Source organism: Myotis davidii, unplaced genomic scaffold (genome assembly GCF_000327345.1).
Source record: "Myotis davidii unplaced genomic scaffold, ASM32734v1 scaffold674, whole genome shotgun sequence".
NCBI lineage: Eukaryota > Metazoa > Chordata > Mammalia > Chiroptera > Vespertilionidae > Myotis > Myotis davidii.
In genome coordinates, this window is record NW_006286674.1 from 2,698,800 (window position 1) to 2,715,780 (window position 16,981).

The window sequence follows — 16,981 nt, forward strand, 5'->3', positions numbered from 1 at the left end:
GGAATGCCCCTTCTGGGTGTGTGTGCCCTCCTGCTGTAGTTGAGCTTGACTGCTGTTAGCGCATCAGGATGTGGGATTGACCCTCAGGCTGACTGGCTGTGAGGATTGACCACAGAATATGAGATGCTGTGTAGAGTCTGACCCCATGGAGTGGGATTTACCCCAGGGGGGTCTTGTGCCTGCCAAGACCTCTCTTTGGGTGGCCACTTACGGAGCTAGTCAGGCGGTGGCCTGTTTTGGTCTGAAACTGGCCACCAGGTGTGTTGGTTCTGGGGCCTCTTGGGAGGGCCTGGTGCAGGTCAATGTCAGATGCTGCCTTGGACCAGCTCGCTGTTGGGAGCTACAAGGTGATCTGCAGTTGGAGCTGCCTGTCCTGGGCCTGGATGTGCACGGGAGGGCCACACTGCAAACTGAGGCTGGTGCCGCCTGGGCAGGTCAGCAAAAGGCCCAAGGTGCCCGGATACCCACCTCTGCCTGCCAGCTGCCCATAAGGTTCAGCTGCTGACAGACCCTTGAGCAGAATGTGAGTTGGGCGAGGCAGGGTCTCAGGGAGTTGTCAGAGTGGAGCTAATGGAGTTCACAGGCTAATACAGAATCAGTTTTAGTTGTGTGTGGCGGGGGGATGGGAGGGGTTGGGGGCCAGGGGGCTCAGCACAGAGACAATGGTGGCTGTCCCTCCAGCTCTCTCACTCTGGAGCATGCAGTTTCGTTTCTCCCTCTTGGTATCTGGCATCCGGGCCCCCACCCCAAGCTTGACCAGAGGTGTGTTTTTTAAAGATAGACTGCAACTGGTGGAGGAGGGCATAGGGGCAAAAATGAGGGACATCTGTAATACTCTCAACAACAACAAAGGCAGACCGCAACTTGTTGGAGAAAAATTGGATATAAAACTCTTGTGTATGGTCTCAAAACTATTTAGAAGATCAGAAGAAAACCAAATCGGTGTTTGACAGTTGGTGGCAGAGTGATTAAGTTTATTTTGTAATCCTGTATTCCAAATTTTCTACAATAGAAAAACTTGAGAGGGATACTGATAAACTAGAAAGTATACCCTTTGGGAAGTGAAAAAGTCTAGAAAACTCATACTAATCAGCTAGAGGAAAAACAACAGTGGACTGTTTTGAAACACTTGTGATAGCATGGACTATACCCGTGGTCGGCAAACCGCGGCTTGCGAGCCACATGTGGCTCTTTGGCCCGAGTGTGGCTCTTCCACAAAATACCACGTGCGGGAGCGTGTACAGTGTGATTGAAACTTCGTGGCCCATGTGCAGAAGTCGGTATTTTGTGGAAGAGCCACACTCAAGGGGCCAAAGAGCCGCATGTGGCTCGCGAGCCGTGGTTTGCCGAGCCGCAGTTTGCTGACCACTGAACTATACCAGCTTCTGGGTGCTCACTCTGTACCCGGTGCTGTGCTGCACACGGGGCTTGATGAGGTGAACTTGCAAGCACCACAGCTTGATTTTGAACCTATGTCTTCTCCTTTGTATCGCTAGTCACTGTCTCCTAAGCTAGGAACCTTACATTTTCCACATCAGACCATTGTTTTTTGTTCACTGTCAGAATCTAGTGGCTAGGGAGGAGGGTGACCCAGCAAGGTTAGGAGACAGAGTTACTGTACTATGATGATTGTTTAATAGTAACGAGTCTGGATACAGTTGTTTCACAAAAAGATATATTTTCATGTGGCTATTTACATTTTTTCATATTTAGTTAAAGAATATCATACAACTGATACCGTCCGAAATGTTTCATGCTTTTAAATTCTTTCCTATTTACACTTTTCTGACATGGAATTAAAACTAAAATGGTTAAATATCTCGGTAATAGAAAGCAACCAGTCAACATAGCTAGTGTCTTCTCTTCAATTTGCTCAACATTAGCAATAGTTACCTTAATAATAAATTATCTTCCATTTAAAAATCAGTAGTAATTTTAAAAACTCATAAATAAGTGTGCTCTGTGCAATTTACATGTTTAATATCCTGTGGATACTAAAAGCCTGTATGTTGTCAGATTTGCACGTTATTACTTCTTCAAATGATAAGCTTTTCCACAGAAGGAACCGGAGAAGCTTGAAGTAATATCTGAACGTTCTCTGGAGAGTTATCACAGCTCTGCTTGCTTTACAGGAGGTTCCAGTTTACGTGAGAGGGCAGTTAAAATCTGGTTGAATTTCTCATATCTCTCGGGCTGATTGACTTGTGCGCCCTTGCTGCCCCATAGCAATCGCATTTGAAATTCAGTCTTGATGATTTCACTCATTTCTTCATCTGGTTGAAAACCTAATATAAACAAAACAAAATGTTTTTTTTTTTCAGTTCTGTCTAAAACAGTGTAGAAAATAGATGGAAAACTTGCTCATTTAAAGTAGGGTCAAAATGAACTTCATCTCTCAGAACTTTTAAAAAAATCCCCCCAAGGAAAACACAGGAATGCGGTACATAGTGAAGGCAGAGTCCCACTCAAAAGGACCTGAGCACCTGCAGAGACAGGCTAACAAGTAAGCTCACTGAGCCACGACAGGAATAACAGTCACGTGCACAAGCCACTGTGGGTTGTGCTGTGGGAAGGAGTGTTCAAAGAACCTCGTGGGCTTTATTTTCACAGCTTCATTGATGTAGCGTTTACATGTCACCCATTTCAGCTGCACCATCATCACCACTAGTTACAGAACCCTTCTGTCCCCCTAGAAAGTTCCCTCGTGTCCCTATGCAGTCAGTCCCCATTCCTGCCTCAGACCCCCACCAGCCACGAATCGGCTTTTTGTTGTTGTTTTGCCTTTTCTAGAAATTTAATACAGACTTACTAATATGGACTTTTCTTTGTGTCTGGCTTCTTGTGCTTAGCACAGTGTTCTTGAGGTTCTTCCATGCTGTTGTGTGTTACCACTAATGCATTCCTCTTTACTGTCGTGTTCAGTCACACGGACATGTGACATTTTGTTTATCCACCCCCCAACGGGTGGACATTTGGGCTGTTCCCAGTCTCTGAGTATTATGAATAATGCTATGAACATTTATATATAAGGTTTTGTGTGGACATGTGTTTTTCATTTCTCTAAGAGTTCCACATTAGGGCATATGGTATATATATGTTCACTTTTAAGAAACTCTTTTCCAAAATGGCTCCACCATTTTATACTCGTCAGTAACATGAAGATCCTAGTTTCTCCATAGGCTGCCAACCTTTAGTACAGTCATTTTTGCTAACGACTAATGTTTTGAACATCTTTCCAGGTAGTTGTCATTCCGTATCATCTGGTGTGTCTATTCAAATCTTGTTTGTCTTCTCATTGAGTTCCAAGAATTCCTAATATATTCTAGATATAAGCCCTTTATAGATATAGAGAGAGGCAAAAGTAGGTTTACAGTTGTGAGCATGCAAAACAGTTTATTCTTGTATTATTATTTATTAATTATTGTTTATTTGTCACATGAACAACTCTAAACCTACTTTTGTCCCATCCTGTATGTTTGTCAAATATTCTCTTCTAATCTGTGCATTGCTGTTTCACTTTGTTAACTGTCTTTTAAAGAGCAAAATTTTAAATTTTGATTTATCAGTGTTTTCTGTTAAGGTTCATGCTTTTTGTAGCCTAAAAAAATCTTTGCCTAACGCAAGGTCACAATAAATTTCTCCTGTGTTTTCTTTCTTTTTAAAAAATATACATTTTAAAAAATACATTTTTATTGGTTTTACAGAGGAAGGGAGAAGGAGAGATAGAAACATTAATGATGAGAGGAAATCATTGATTGGCTGCCTCCTGCACACCCCCCACTGGTGATCGAGCCTGCAATCCAGGCATGTTCCCTGACAGGGAATCGAATCATCATCCCCCTGGTTCGTAAGTTGACACTCAACCACTGAGCCACACTGGCCAGGCTCCTGTGATTTCTTATAGAAGCTTTCCACTTATTTTTACTTTACTCATATTTTGGTTCTATGATCATTTTTTATTAATTATTGTGTGTGGTATGAGGTAAAGATTGTTTTTTTGCATATAATATTCAATAGTTCCAGCACCATTTGCTGAAAGACTGTATTTTATCCAATGAATTATCTTGACACTTTTGTCAAAAATCAAATGACAGCCCTGGCTGGGTGGCTCAGTTGGTTGGAATATCACTTGGTACACCATGAAAGGTTGTGGGTTCGTTTTCCAATCAGGGCACATCCCTAGATTAGATTCCCAGTCAGAGCGTGTACAGGAAACAACTGATTGTTGTTTCACTCTCACAGTGGTGCTTCTTTCTCTAAAAAATCAATAAACACAACCCTAGCTGGTTTGGCTCAGTGGATAGAGCGTCCGCCTGCGGACTAAAGGGTCCTGGGTTCGATTTCAGTCAAGGGCACATGCCCGGGTTGTGGGCTCGAGCCCCAGTGGGGGTTGTGCAGGAGGCAATCGATCAATGATTCTCATCATTGATGTGTCTGTCTCCCTTTCTCCTCTCCCTTCCTCTCTGAAATCAATAAAAATATATTTTTAAAAAAATCAGTAAACATATCCTTGGGCAAGGATAAAAGTTAAAAAAAATCAATTGACTAAAAAAAGATTGAATAAAAGTCAATTGACAACCATATGTGTGAGCCTGTTTCTCAACTCTCTCTCCTCTTCTATAAAAGAGAATTATCTGGTCTACTTAAGGCCAAGGATGCTCAGTCAACTCTTAGAGAGGGGTAATCTCTAGCCAAAGAGTCACATAAGCATGTGGTTCTCATCCTTTATTTTTTCTTTTGAGAGAGAGAAACATTAATGCAAGTGAAATATTGATTGGCTGCCTCCTGCATGCCCCCGATCCGGGATCGAGCCTGCAACCTGGGCATGTGCCCTGACAGGAATCGAACCAGCAGCATTTTGGTGCATGGGAGGACACCAAATCAACTGAGCCACACTGGCCAGGGCCCTCATCCTCGATTATCGATGGGGTACTGCGCTCTGTCATTAAATATATTCCCACCATCTAGATCAGAGGATCTTGGTGGTTGAGAGGATAATAGAAGACTTTTAGTCCATCTTTCCCTGTGATGCCTGAATATCTTTGACAGATAACCAACCAGAGGCCAGATGACAACTTCCATTCATTCAGTTAATATGCTGTGAGCCCCTACTCTGGGCTGGGCGCCCGGGATATGATGGTGAGCAAATATCTACCCTTAGTGGGTTCACAGTCACGTCCAGCAATGGGAACTTGCTATGTAAACCTGTAGCAGGATCAACTGAGAAATACCATCAGATACCTTTAAAGTAATTTGCTATAGAACAACTTAAAGCACACTTTTGGCTTAGGCCCCATCCAATGTAATACATTTATTGGCTTTATATAAGCAGGCACTGTACTGTCTGGTGAATTATGTGCTTTTATTGTTTGAGTTCTACACTGCTAACCTTGGAGAACTTTCTGAGGAAAAAAATGAAACAGGTATATAATGCTTACACCTATATCAGGCACAGTGCAAATTGTTTAGTCTTAATTTCTGATTCTGAGGCGACAGCTTTGTTTTAGGATGAAATAATAGGCCTCTCTCACCCTATTAAGTTCTTAACCTTGTGGATCAACTGTTGGCTCTTGGAGAATTAAAAAAATATCTAGTGAGGATGAGAAAATAGTTGTTCCTGATAACTGCCTCTGTCAAGTCCTTGATCTTGCATTTGCTTCCTAAATGGTCTTTTTGCCCATAAGCCTTCAGCCCTCCCACCTTCCTCCATTTAGATGCCAGATTGGAGGCACAAATGTGACCATGTGATGGCACCCTCCCACCTTTCCCTGGCTCTTCTCCAGTAATAGACGCACATGGAATGCCTCCCCACTTCCTTCTTCAGCCTGGCTGGCCGCTCCTTATGACACACTCTACACTAACCCAAACCCAAGTACTTGTGTTTTGTACTTCTCCCCAAGCTCTTTTAGTACCTTTGCTGTGTTGGACCCTTCCATGCTAAGAGCAGGGAGCCCCATTCCCAGTGTGACTGAGAAGAAACAGGCAGGCAGATAAATGACGTCAGATAAAACCCTGACTCCCTATGTTGGCCCATCATGTTTTCTAACAGTAATTATTAGAGGTGGGCAAGCTGACCAATTCTTTCTTGACCTTTTCTCTCTGTTTATTCTATACCAATGACTCAAGAGAATACATACAAAGAAGAGAGAAACAGGATCCTTAAGTCAGTTAGGAACTAAGAGGGAGTAATGACCCATCAGAGAGGAAACAGAATTCCCACGCCTCAGTCTTTCCTACTTGGTCTTTTCTAACTGAGAAATCCATGCTCTTTATTCCTTCATTCCAGTGACTATTCAAAGCAGACAGCAGCTTATAAAAAGCAGCTCTTACCCTCCAGGATCCTCTCGCCATTCATCTGGTAACTGTGTGCAGCCTCTACCATGAGTCGGGCTGTTGTCAAATGGTTCATCATAATCTCACAGCTTTCGTTATTTTTTTCCCACGTGTCAGTTCCTTCAAAAATGACAGCCTGTCGCTCCATTAAAGTCACGAGAGGCATCAGCAGGGGGACTGATACATTGTTTGGGAGGACACACGTGGACTCTGAAAAACAAGGGGTAAAATTTTTTTCCAGATCATTTTTTTCTCCCAAAGTTAAGATGCTGAGGTAGGAGAATCCTAGTCCCACCTTTTCCATGGACACATTAAATTTGCAGCTAAATATGGAACAACTTCCTCTGAAAAAAGGAACTCCTACAAATCAGGCCAATGAGAGAGGCCCACACAGCAGCATGCAGGAGAGGCTGGGACACAGTCTCATCATAAGCCCCAACCCTGGTACAGCCACCCACAGTCTGGAGGGAACTCAAAACCCAGCTTCTCCCTGAGGAGCCAGGGGTTTGAGCCCCACCTTGGGCACCCCAACTTCTAAGACCTGTGCTGAGACTCAAGTCTTCAGAAGGTCTAGCTTTAAAAACCAATGGAGCCCCAGTCCATGAGACCTGCAAGACCATAATGATCTGAGAAACAGCTCTTAAAGGGTTCGCATGCTCGGCTTCCCCCACCCCAGGGCTCAGCGAGAGGGCTGTCATGTAATTTAGCCACATCTAGGGGCCTGCTAGCTGACAGGCACCATCTTCACACTCTGCCTCACCTAGCCAGTGGGTGCCCCTTTATTTTTAAAATACTAGGCTCCCCCTACATTTCATTCTCTTTTTTTTCTTTCTTTTAATCCTCACCCAAGGATATTTTATATTGATTTGAGAGAGAAACATTGGTTGTTTCCCTTACGTGCTCCGACAACCTGGGTATGCACCCTGACCAGGAATTGAACCCACCACCTCTTGGTGTATGAGATGACGCTCCAACCAACAGTCACACTGGCCAGGGCTTTTCTTCTCCTTTCTCTGTGGGAGCCATCTATATGCTCCTCAGCTTAGCTCCAGCTCACTGGTCTCTCTCAGAAAGGAGCTCACATCCTTGTCTGGCCCCCGATGTTTACGGCTGCTGCCAGAGGACACCGCTACATTGCCAGGCTCTGGTGGCCACTGGGACTTATGCCCCTGGGTGCCTTGGGAGTGTAACCGATGGAGAAAGAGTTCTTACACAGCTCCTACCCCCAGAGCACAGCAAGAGGCAACAGTGGCCCAGGAGCTTATCACCATAACTGCAGCCCGAGAGGCAGGTTTCTAATTAAATATACATCTGAGGGTTGATTGTAATCCTTTGCAGAGACCTCAAATGGGCAGGCACTACTCTGTGCTCTCCCCTGCTGTGGACCAGAGCACCGCATATCCCAGAGGAGAGCTTTTACAGGTAGCTGTACCCTGGTGTTTGCAGCCGCCACCCAAGGAATTCTCCCTGATCACGTGACGCAGGGGAAGTTGTGTTCTTGGGTCCCACTGGATTGTAACAATTGGAGAGGGAGTGCTTGGCAGGCTCCCCCTTCCCCGCCCAGGGCACTGCACAGAGAAGACTGAAAACCGGCCCCATCTTTCTGTGAAAGAGGCCTATTTGCTTGTCCTGGAGCCTCACCCTGAGGGATAGGTTTCGGGTATGGCCCACGAGTAGGAGGTGTTCTCAGGGAACACAGGCTGATGGACAATACCTTTGCACTCTCTAAAATGTCCATGCTACCCAGAGCAAACGACAGATTCAATGCAATCCTTATGAAATTCCTATTTTTCACAGCAATAGAACAAACAATCCTAAAATTTGTATGGAACCACAAAAGACACAAAAGGCCAAAGCAAGAGAAAGAACAAAGGTGGAAGCATCCTGCTCCCTGATTTTAAACGACATTACAGAACTATAGTAAGGAAAACAGTATGCTATTGGTATTGGCACACAAAAACCACCACAGACACACTGAGAATAGAATAGAAAGAAAAAGCAGGAATAAACTCGCACACAGATGATCAATTAATTTATAGCAAAGGAGCCAATATTCATACCATGAGGAAAGGACAGTCTTCAATAAATGGTGTTGGGAAAACTGGACAGCCCCATGCAAAAGAATGAAACTCGACCGCTCTCTCACACCATACAGAAATTAATTCAAAATGGGTTAAAGACTTACATGTAAGACCTAAGACCACAAAATTCTTAGAAGAAAACATAGATGGTGAGCTCCTTGACACTGGGGTTGGTGATGTGTTTTTGAATCTGACACCAAAAGCAAAACTAAACAAGTGAGACAACATCAAACTAAAAATTCTGCACAGCAAAGGAAACCATCAACAAAATGAAAAGTCAACCTATAGAATGAGAGGAAATATCTGCAAATCACATATCTGATAAGGGATTAATATCCCAAATACTATATGAAGAACTTACAGAACTCAGTAGCAAAAAAGACAAAAACAAAAACACCAATCTGATTAAAATAATAGGCAGAGGGCCTGACTGTTTTTCAAAAAAAAAAAAGATACAGATGATCAAGGGCTACATGCTAGGAAAGAATGCTATCCTCCACTTGGGACAACATGAATCCTGCAGGTAACTCCGGGCTCAGAACATGCCCTGCTGAATGCTTTGACCAAGCCAGAGCAAACACAGCCTGAGGTCTCATAGGCACCTACCGGGCAGCTGACAGGCGCGGCCTTCGTACAGAGCTTTGCTGAATGGCTTCAGCTGCTTCTCGTAGAGGATGGCTGTTTGGGTGAACTGGCGCCGCAGGGCAGTCCACGTTTCTTCCAGCCTTGTAATCTGGAAGAAAGAAAGGTGTTACTATTTTGTAAAAGGTCCTTTTTAAAACGACTTTAAAATTTTTTAAATATATTTTTATTGATTTTAGAGAGACAGGAAAGGAGAGGGGGAGACAGAGAAACATCGATGTAAGAAACATCGATCCGCTGCCTCCTGCACACCCCCTACTGGGGATCGTGCCCATAACCTGGGCATGTGCCCTGCCTGGGAAGCAAACCAGCAGCCGTTTGGTGCGTGGGATGACGCTCAACCAACTGAGCTACACCGGCCAGGGCTAAACTGACCTTTTTTGCTTAATTTTAGAATAGATGATAGATGCCCATGTTAAAAAAAAGTCAAAGCAGTTGAACGGAGTGTAGAGAGAAAAGTTAATCCCCCACCCTTGTCTTTGTCTGTGTTGCTCTGATGGCCCATCCCAGGGACAACTCCTCTCATCAATTTCTTATATGTGTATGTATGTCTGTGTAAACACACACACTCTACTTGCAAATAAATAAATGCACATCATACTACACATATTTTTTTGTTCCTTACTTGGAAATCTTTCATATCAGTACATATAAAACAGCCTTATTTTGTTAAACTTCTGTACTATGTTCCACTTTGAGGATAAACTACAAAATTCCCTCGTGAAGATTTTGCAGATGTGTACCTGTGTGAAAATATGTGCAGGATAAAGTTCCAGAAGTGGAACTACCGGGTCAAGGAGTGCATGTATTTTAAAGGTGGAAAGGAGCTGCCAGTTGGCTTCCATAGGGGTGGCACCAAGGAGAAGCTGTAGGAATGCGAGGGCCAGTGTTTTCATGCAACTCTTAAGTAGTAACATCTGAGACACAGGGGATTGCCCAGGCCACGTGCTGCCACCTCTCATGCCTTTACATTTCTTTTGGAATAATGTAGTCAACACCAACATAAGCTCCCGACTCTGACTGCCCGAAGACAGATGGTCCCCCACTCACCATGACACCGGCAGGCCTACGTGTCTGAAGTTTCTACATGAAACCAGGAAGGGAGGAAGGGCGCTAGTATCTAGGGAAGGAGTGCCAGCTGAGGAATTTCATCTAGTCCTCGCAGTACCCTGTGAAGCAGGTAGTCTGGCCTCATTTTACAGATCAGAAACCAGAAGAGATGAGGGCGCTCGCTTGAGGCAGCACAGCTGTAAGGACAGAGCCGAGCTTCATTTTACTGCCTCTCAGCGCGCCTGTGTGTTCCAAGGGAAAGGGGAGCAGGGACCACACCAGCAGATTTTCTGGGAAGGAAAGGATGTGGGCTGGTCTTCCTCCGGCCACCCACCACGCTGCCCTCTCCCCCCACACCCCCAGCTCTCCCTCAGCCTCAAGCTTTGACTTTCTGAAAGAGCCCTTGTCTCCAGGCCAAGCCCGTCTGCTGGATGCTCTCCGGGTACGAGAAGCTGGCAGAGAAAGTGGCCGTGTGGCTATATGCAGCGGCAGGGTTGGGTGGTGAGACACAGAAATGATGTGATTCCTCTGGGGTTTCCCCTGGGTCTACCACTTCCCTCCCCAAACAGTGCTGACTCACCAGGGCCCTGAGCACCCAGGGGCTGTCCCCTCATCGCTGAGGTGCCCCAGAAGGGGAGGGCGCCGCCTACAGAGGCCTGGCAACATGCTCCGGGGTAAGTCCCTCAGTGCGGAGTTTGATGTCATGGACAGCAGCCATGCAACGCCACAAAACACCCCCGTACCACTCTCTGAGGGAGCGCTGGGCTGGAGGGCTACTCACACAGCTTAGCTTGCTGGCTCGGCTCTAAAAGTGTATGCAGGTTTGGATAAAGAGGAAATAAATCTCATGCCAACTGAAAGCACCTGAATGAAAAATTAGAACTCCTGATACTGCAGAGGCCAATATATCATGAAAATAAGGCTGAGCCTGCCCTATTCCCAGCATCAGCCCTACTACATCCCAGGGCATCTAAAGAATTTTGTAAACTCCTGGAATATTACGTTATAATTGAAATTGACACCCCCTCCCCCAATTTTCCTGATGAAAGAACCAAGTTGTTCAACGTCCTGTTTCTAAGGTGACCTTGCTTTCAAGCAGGAGAATCAGTTCCCAACTAGCCCCGCAGGACACGTGTCCACAGCTGCCTTCCCAGGGGCGAAGCTGGGTGTCCGCGAGGGCCCGGGATGTCCAGGGCAATCAGCTCTGAAACAGCCACTCTAGGTGGCGAGCGGTTTTGTGTTACTGTTTGCAGATGGAGCTCACAGGGGTCCCCTACGCACCCAGGGCTGCAGAACACAGCGGGAAGCGGGATCTGTGAGCAAGACCACAGGACCGTTCTCCTCGATGCGGTTTGATTTCAAACACAGGTTTTCAGTTTTGACACTCATCCTAAAAACAGCCAGTCAAAGCAGATAAATTCAAAGTGCCCGATTTCAGAAACTCTAACTAGGGGGCTATATGGCAGATGGTCCAGAAATCTGGAGTTTTTAATGAGAGAGGCTGTTTTAGGTAACCTGAGGAACAGTCTAGGAGATAAAGCGCTTTTGGGATTCTCAGATGTAAGCTCCCCAAATGGCTGTTTTCCAGTCATTGTCCCAAACTGCCTGCACCCTCGGTGACTCAGAGGGACACAGTCTCTCCCTTACCCAGCACACCTGTGTCAGACACATCATCCTAGTTGGTTCTTCAGAAACCTGTTCTTGAGGGTGACTCTTCTTATTGTGCATCAGAGAGAAAGGGTGGGCTTTCGGCAATTACCCACTATTTTTAAAAACAACCAAAATACTTAGGGCACTATTCTTGGTTGCCCCCTAATCAAAGCAGCTTTCACAACGATTCCATTTACCTTTTGAGACTGACTGACGCCCTCTGGGATCTGCTAAACATGGGCTCGCGAACATGAAGTACACATAGGCCCGCGGGGCTGCACGAAGCAAGTGGAAACGTACCTGCGGCATCTCTAGGGCTTTCATGATGGCGGAGAAAGAATAGAGGTCCCCCATGGAGTCTTTCAGTTCCACCGCCACCTGGATGATCCGATTGAGGGTGGCTGCTCGGTCCTCCAGAGTGCCCGTGCAGCCCAGAATGTCCACTGCAATGCCGATGGCCATGGTGCTGTGTCTGCGAGGGAGGAGATCAGTGGTCAGGCCAGGGTCAACAGGACGAGGAGGAGATGAAACCAAACCAGCGAGGAAACAGATTGGCTTTGCACCATGTGCTGCTCTTGCCCTGAGATGTGCTGACAGCTCAGAGTTTGGCTGTGATTTCTCTGGAGACCACCCCACAGGCTGACTGCAGCGGGACTGCACAGGCCTCAGAGAGTGCACTGTTCGGATTCCAAAGGACAGATGCCCAGGACCTGGTCTTGTTGCGGCTGGACCTGGGGCATGAAGAGGGCCCTCCTCAGGCAAAGTGCACGGGCTCCTTGTACCTTCTGCCATGAGAGATCCAAGGAGATACCAGGTCCCCCCAGCCCTCCGGGGACTCCCCTTCTCAGGGAAGCATCGGGCCATCTCTGCCGAGCCCCCTGCGTAGGAAACGGAAAGGACAGAAAAACGAGAGAAAATGCTTGATCCAGGAAGATGACAAGGGTGTCAGAACAACAGAAGGGATGAGGAGCTAAGAGAGTGTCTGCAGCTCTGGTCAAGAGGCCAGAAAGTGAGTGGGGACGTGGACAAAGACGGAACAGGGGACTGGGGGATGTCCCTGTAAGGTCAGGCTCTAAGAAAATGGAAATCTTGTTTGTATCTGCCAACAATGCTCCCTTTTCTCATCTTGAACTATGTAGGTTGACCTCACAGACCCAGGAAAGGAAGCAGCGTAATTTTTTCTCTACATGACAATGTGGCTCAGAGAGTCTCCATGGGTCACACAGAGTCTCCATGGGCTGATGTGAGGGGTCACAGAGTCGCCATGGGCTCATGAGGGGTCACACAGAGTCTCCATGGGCTAATGTGAGGGGTCACACAGAGTCTCCGTGGGCTGATGTGAGGGGTCACACAGAGTCTCCATGGGCTGATGTGAGGGGTCACAGAGTCGCCATGGGCTCATGAGGGGTCACACAGAGTCTCCATGGGCTAATGAGGGGTCACACAGAGTCTCCGTGGGCTGATGAGGGGTCACACAGAGTCTCCCTGGGCTGATGTGAGGGGTCACAGAGTCGCCATGGGCTCATGAGGGGTCACACAGAGTCTCCATGGGCTAATGAGGGGTCACACAGAGTCTCCATGGGCTGATGTGAAGGGTCACACAGAGTCTCCTGTTGGTGGCAGGCAGCACAGACTGAAGCCCCTTTCCTTCCCTCTGAAAATCAGGGTTGGGGAGTTGACGGCATTGGGCCAGAATGGCCTCAATTACATTTCTTCCAGGCTGACACAAGTGCTGGAGGTGAAGCCCCAATCATAGCATGGTCACTAAGATACACGTTTGAAAGTCTGGGGCCACCTTGTCCTAAAGCTCGCAGCCATGGATGCCACTCCAAGGCCATGCTGCTGTCCTGTGCCCACAGGGGTGGGACCCTCTCGCTTTCCTTGGGCAAAGGGTGGCATGATTCACCTCGTGCCTAGCATTACGTTTCCCTTGTCGGCCCGAGTCCAGCCTAGGAAAACATCTTAGAAGATTTATTTGAACCAAACTGATGGCAACGGCCAGGAAGCGAAATTTCAATCGATTGAGAAAATGCTCCAGAGAATGGACAGTTCTGCATCTTATTTTATACTTTAGACTCAAAGGAGGAGGTGTAAGAGGGGTTACATGAAATCCACTGGTGTAGATTGGGGCGGCAGGAGAACGCAAAGCGGGGCAATCACTGGGGTTAGATGAAAAGCAAACCGAGAGGCACACCCTTCTCCTACATTGGTGGGTGTGACAGCTGACATTTACAGCACGGAGAGATGGTATGTGGGCAACAAGATAACAATGTGGTCTCCTGCTCTGGTGCCAGGGGTTGTGCCTTTGAGGGGTCTGGAAAAGAAAATTACTCTGACATTTCAAAGGTATGCTATCTTAGATGCATAACGATAAAAGACTTCCAAGTTAGCGACTGACCTTTGTCAAGGACGCTACAGGTTTAGGATGTGACTACCCACTCCTACCCGCTTTTAGTTGGGAATTTTTATGGTTAGACCATCCTGTGTGGTTCCTTTAGGTCTCTGGGTGTGTAAGGCCGCCACTGAGCTCATCAGGTTAGGAGGTGGCCCCTTTTTCGTCCACATGCTAATTAATGTTTGTTATATGAGTGACCAGCCCTGCCCTAGCCAGTTTGGCTCTGTGGGTAGAGTGTTGGCCAGTGGACTGAAGAGTCCCAGGTTTGATTCCGGTCAAGGGCATGTACCTCGGTTGCAGGCTCGATCCCCGGCACCTCGTGCAGGAGGTAACACAATTGATGTGTCTCTCTCACATCAATGTTTCTCTCTCTCTCCCTCCTTTCCACGCTCTCTAAAAATCAATGGGAAAATATCCTGGAGTGAGGATTAACAAAAAATAAAAATAAATAAAAAATGAGCAACGAGCTCTGCCATCTCTGTGTGTTTGTACACACACAGTGTGGGGCAAAAGTAGGCCTGCAGTTGTGAGTATGTGAAACCGAGTTCTGGCTGTGTCATTTATTAACTCTTGTATCATTTTCCATAGAACAACTGTAAACCGCCTTTGGCCCATCCTGTATGCATGTATGCTGCTTACGCGCAGTGTGGCCTTAGGGTGTTATCTGACGGCTCCATGCCTCAATTTCTTCATCTCTAAACTGGGGACAAGAGTAATTGTGAGAAATAGAGACTGTGTGTGGGTATAACACTAATCAAAGTGCCTGGCACTGGCAGGCACCTAGCAAATAGTACTTGTTACTATGATGATCTCTATGGGTACATCTTTCCCTGTGTCTTGGTCCATTTTTGCCTGTCTCTTTTCCTTTATTTATCTCCTTCCTGGTTTCTTGTCTTTCTTAATTAATGGACCCTAACATAGAATTAAAACCTATTTTTATCATCTGTTGTTTATTGAAGAGTTTTGTTACCATTTGCAAAAAGTTAAGGTTGAGCCAAACATCTTAGATGTTTCTTTTAACAAATAGTAAACTAATGTTTCATGTTGCATTTAGTCTATTTTTTATACAGTGTTTCCCCCGCTATGTTTTAGTAGCCCTTAATAAAAGACATATTTTCTACTTCTTTAAGACCTGGCATTACACCAATGGTTAATTGGGTAACTCTATCCATTCATTCAACCAGCATTTGCCTAAAACCTCCTGCGTGCACCACTATGGGAAAGATACTCGCCTGGAGTGTCTGCTCCAGGGGCCGCCGGGGCTGGCAGCAGGGGCACTGACTGTTACACAAAGAATATGTCCACACAGTAGACCTGGAAGGGGTGAAGTGGTAAATTAAGAAATAAAAGGTGGTTTTGTATTTGATTCTGAGATGCAGGAAGATGATGTAATTTGGCCCTCCAGGGCCACTATACCCCTGACCTTTATTTAAACACATTGTAATGAAGAAACCCACTCCCCAGACCCACAGGTTAGCCCTGGACAGGAAACAAGCATGAAGTGAGAGCACAGGCAAGCGACCATCAGGAGAAAGAGGAAATGGATGTAGACAAGAGTGGAAGTCTGGAAATAGCCAAAGGAGAAGCCCCAAGCCCGCCGACCTCAGCCTGGGCCCCACGTCCAACACACTCATGAAACCGATCAAATGAGGCCTGGAGCTTGGGGAGCTTTCAGACTGAAAATGTACCACATGAGAAAGGGGGAAGTTGGTGGCACAGCTCAATTCTGCTGAAACCGTGACCACTGAGCCCAGACAGCAACAGAGGAGAAGTTGGTGGACCTGAGACGCCAGGCCCTGGCCTTGGGGAGGGAAGAGGACACCAGGAGAGAGAGGCTAGAATCTAGAAAATTCTGATCAGAAAAGTAAAAAAATTCAGAAGTCAGACCAACAATTGCCCAACGGCATTCGACAACAAGGATGCCTGAACAAAGTGAGCATTTCCGGTCTCCTGCCTCCCAGAAGTCTCCCATTCGGATTCTGGTGTCTTCTATCGGATGCGTCGGTGGCGGTGATGCGTCGGTGGCGGTGAAGCCAAAACAACGGCGGCACTGAGCCCTCTTATCTGCTGTGTAGCAGGTGCCCTTGGGGGCAGCGGTGTGGACCCCCTGGCCACCTAAGGCGGTGCTTACCTTCTAGGGCTGACATCCTCGGACCACACTGCCCACTGGCCACGTGTGGCTACTTACACTTAAAACAGTAAACTGGAATAAAACGTTTTGTCCCTCCACACGTGGCTGCCATGCTGAGACAAGAACAGGCCAGCCATCACAGAAAAGCCCTGGGTGGGGGCTGATGGACTCAGGGCCTGGCTGACCATTGCAACCCACACATGTGCCATGGCAATGGGAAGTGGGTTGGAAAAACAGAAAACTTAAGACAGTCTTGCCCAAATCAAATGTTGTTTTGTTTGTGTGTCAGAAAGGCCAACTTCTATGCTAATAAAATAATCAAGCCTAGTAATTCTTTTCTTGCTATTAGCCTTGCTATTTCTGTCTAATTTCTAAACATCCGAAGTCCATGTGTGTGGGTTTACAGGGACAGCCAGGGCCCTGGCTCTTCCTGAGAAGAAGACAGTGATTCTTCAGAGGCCGGAGGGGAGAGGGTCCGTGTGCCCTCACCCTCTGACCTCTGATCCCCCATCTGTCCACCCGTCAAAGAAAATGTTCAGACTCTGTTCTTCCCAGCCTTTCCCACCAACTCCCACTTAATTCCGAAAGCAATCTGGAACAGACAGGAACCAACGTGTTCTTTGTTCCCTGACTTCCTCTGTGCCGTCTCTTTGTGTGTCTCCAGGAATTCTCTGGCTGAGCTTCTGGGCAAAGTTGGCC

At 46.7% G+C, this 16,981-nt stretch overlaps 1 protein-coding gene across 4 annotated transcripts in view; it reads right to left on the reverse strand.

Annotated features, from left to right (window-relative positions):
* Positions 1 to 1,653: 1,653 nt before the first annotated feature.
* Positions 1,654 to 16,981, reverse strand: part of BCAR3 (breast cancer anti-estrogen resistance 3) — a 112,038-nt gene continuing 96,710 nt past the window's right edge. For all 4 annotated transcript variants that reach the window (XM_015560333.1, XM_006758198.2, XM_015560335.1 and 1 more), the window contains 4 exons: positions 12,057 to 12,228; positions 9,021 to 9,147; positions 6,331 to 6,543; positions 1,654 to 2,285 (listed from right to left, as the gene is read on the reverse strand). In XM_015560333.1, coding sequence (XP_015415819.1) covers positions 2,110 to 2,285; positions 6,331 to 6,543; positions 9,021 to 9,147; positions 12,057 to 12,228 — 688 coding nt within the window. In that variant the 3' untranslated portion in view covers positions 1,654 to 2,109. The remainder of the gene's footprint in view (positions 2,286 to 6,330; positions 6,544 to 9,020; positions 9,148 to 12,056; positions 12,229 to 16,981) is intronic.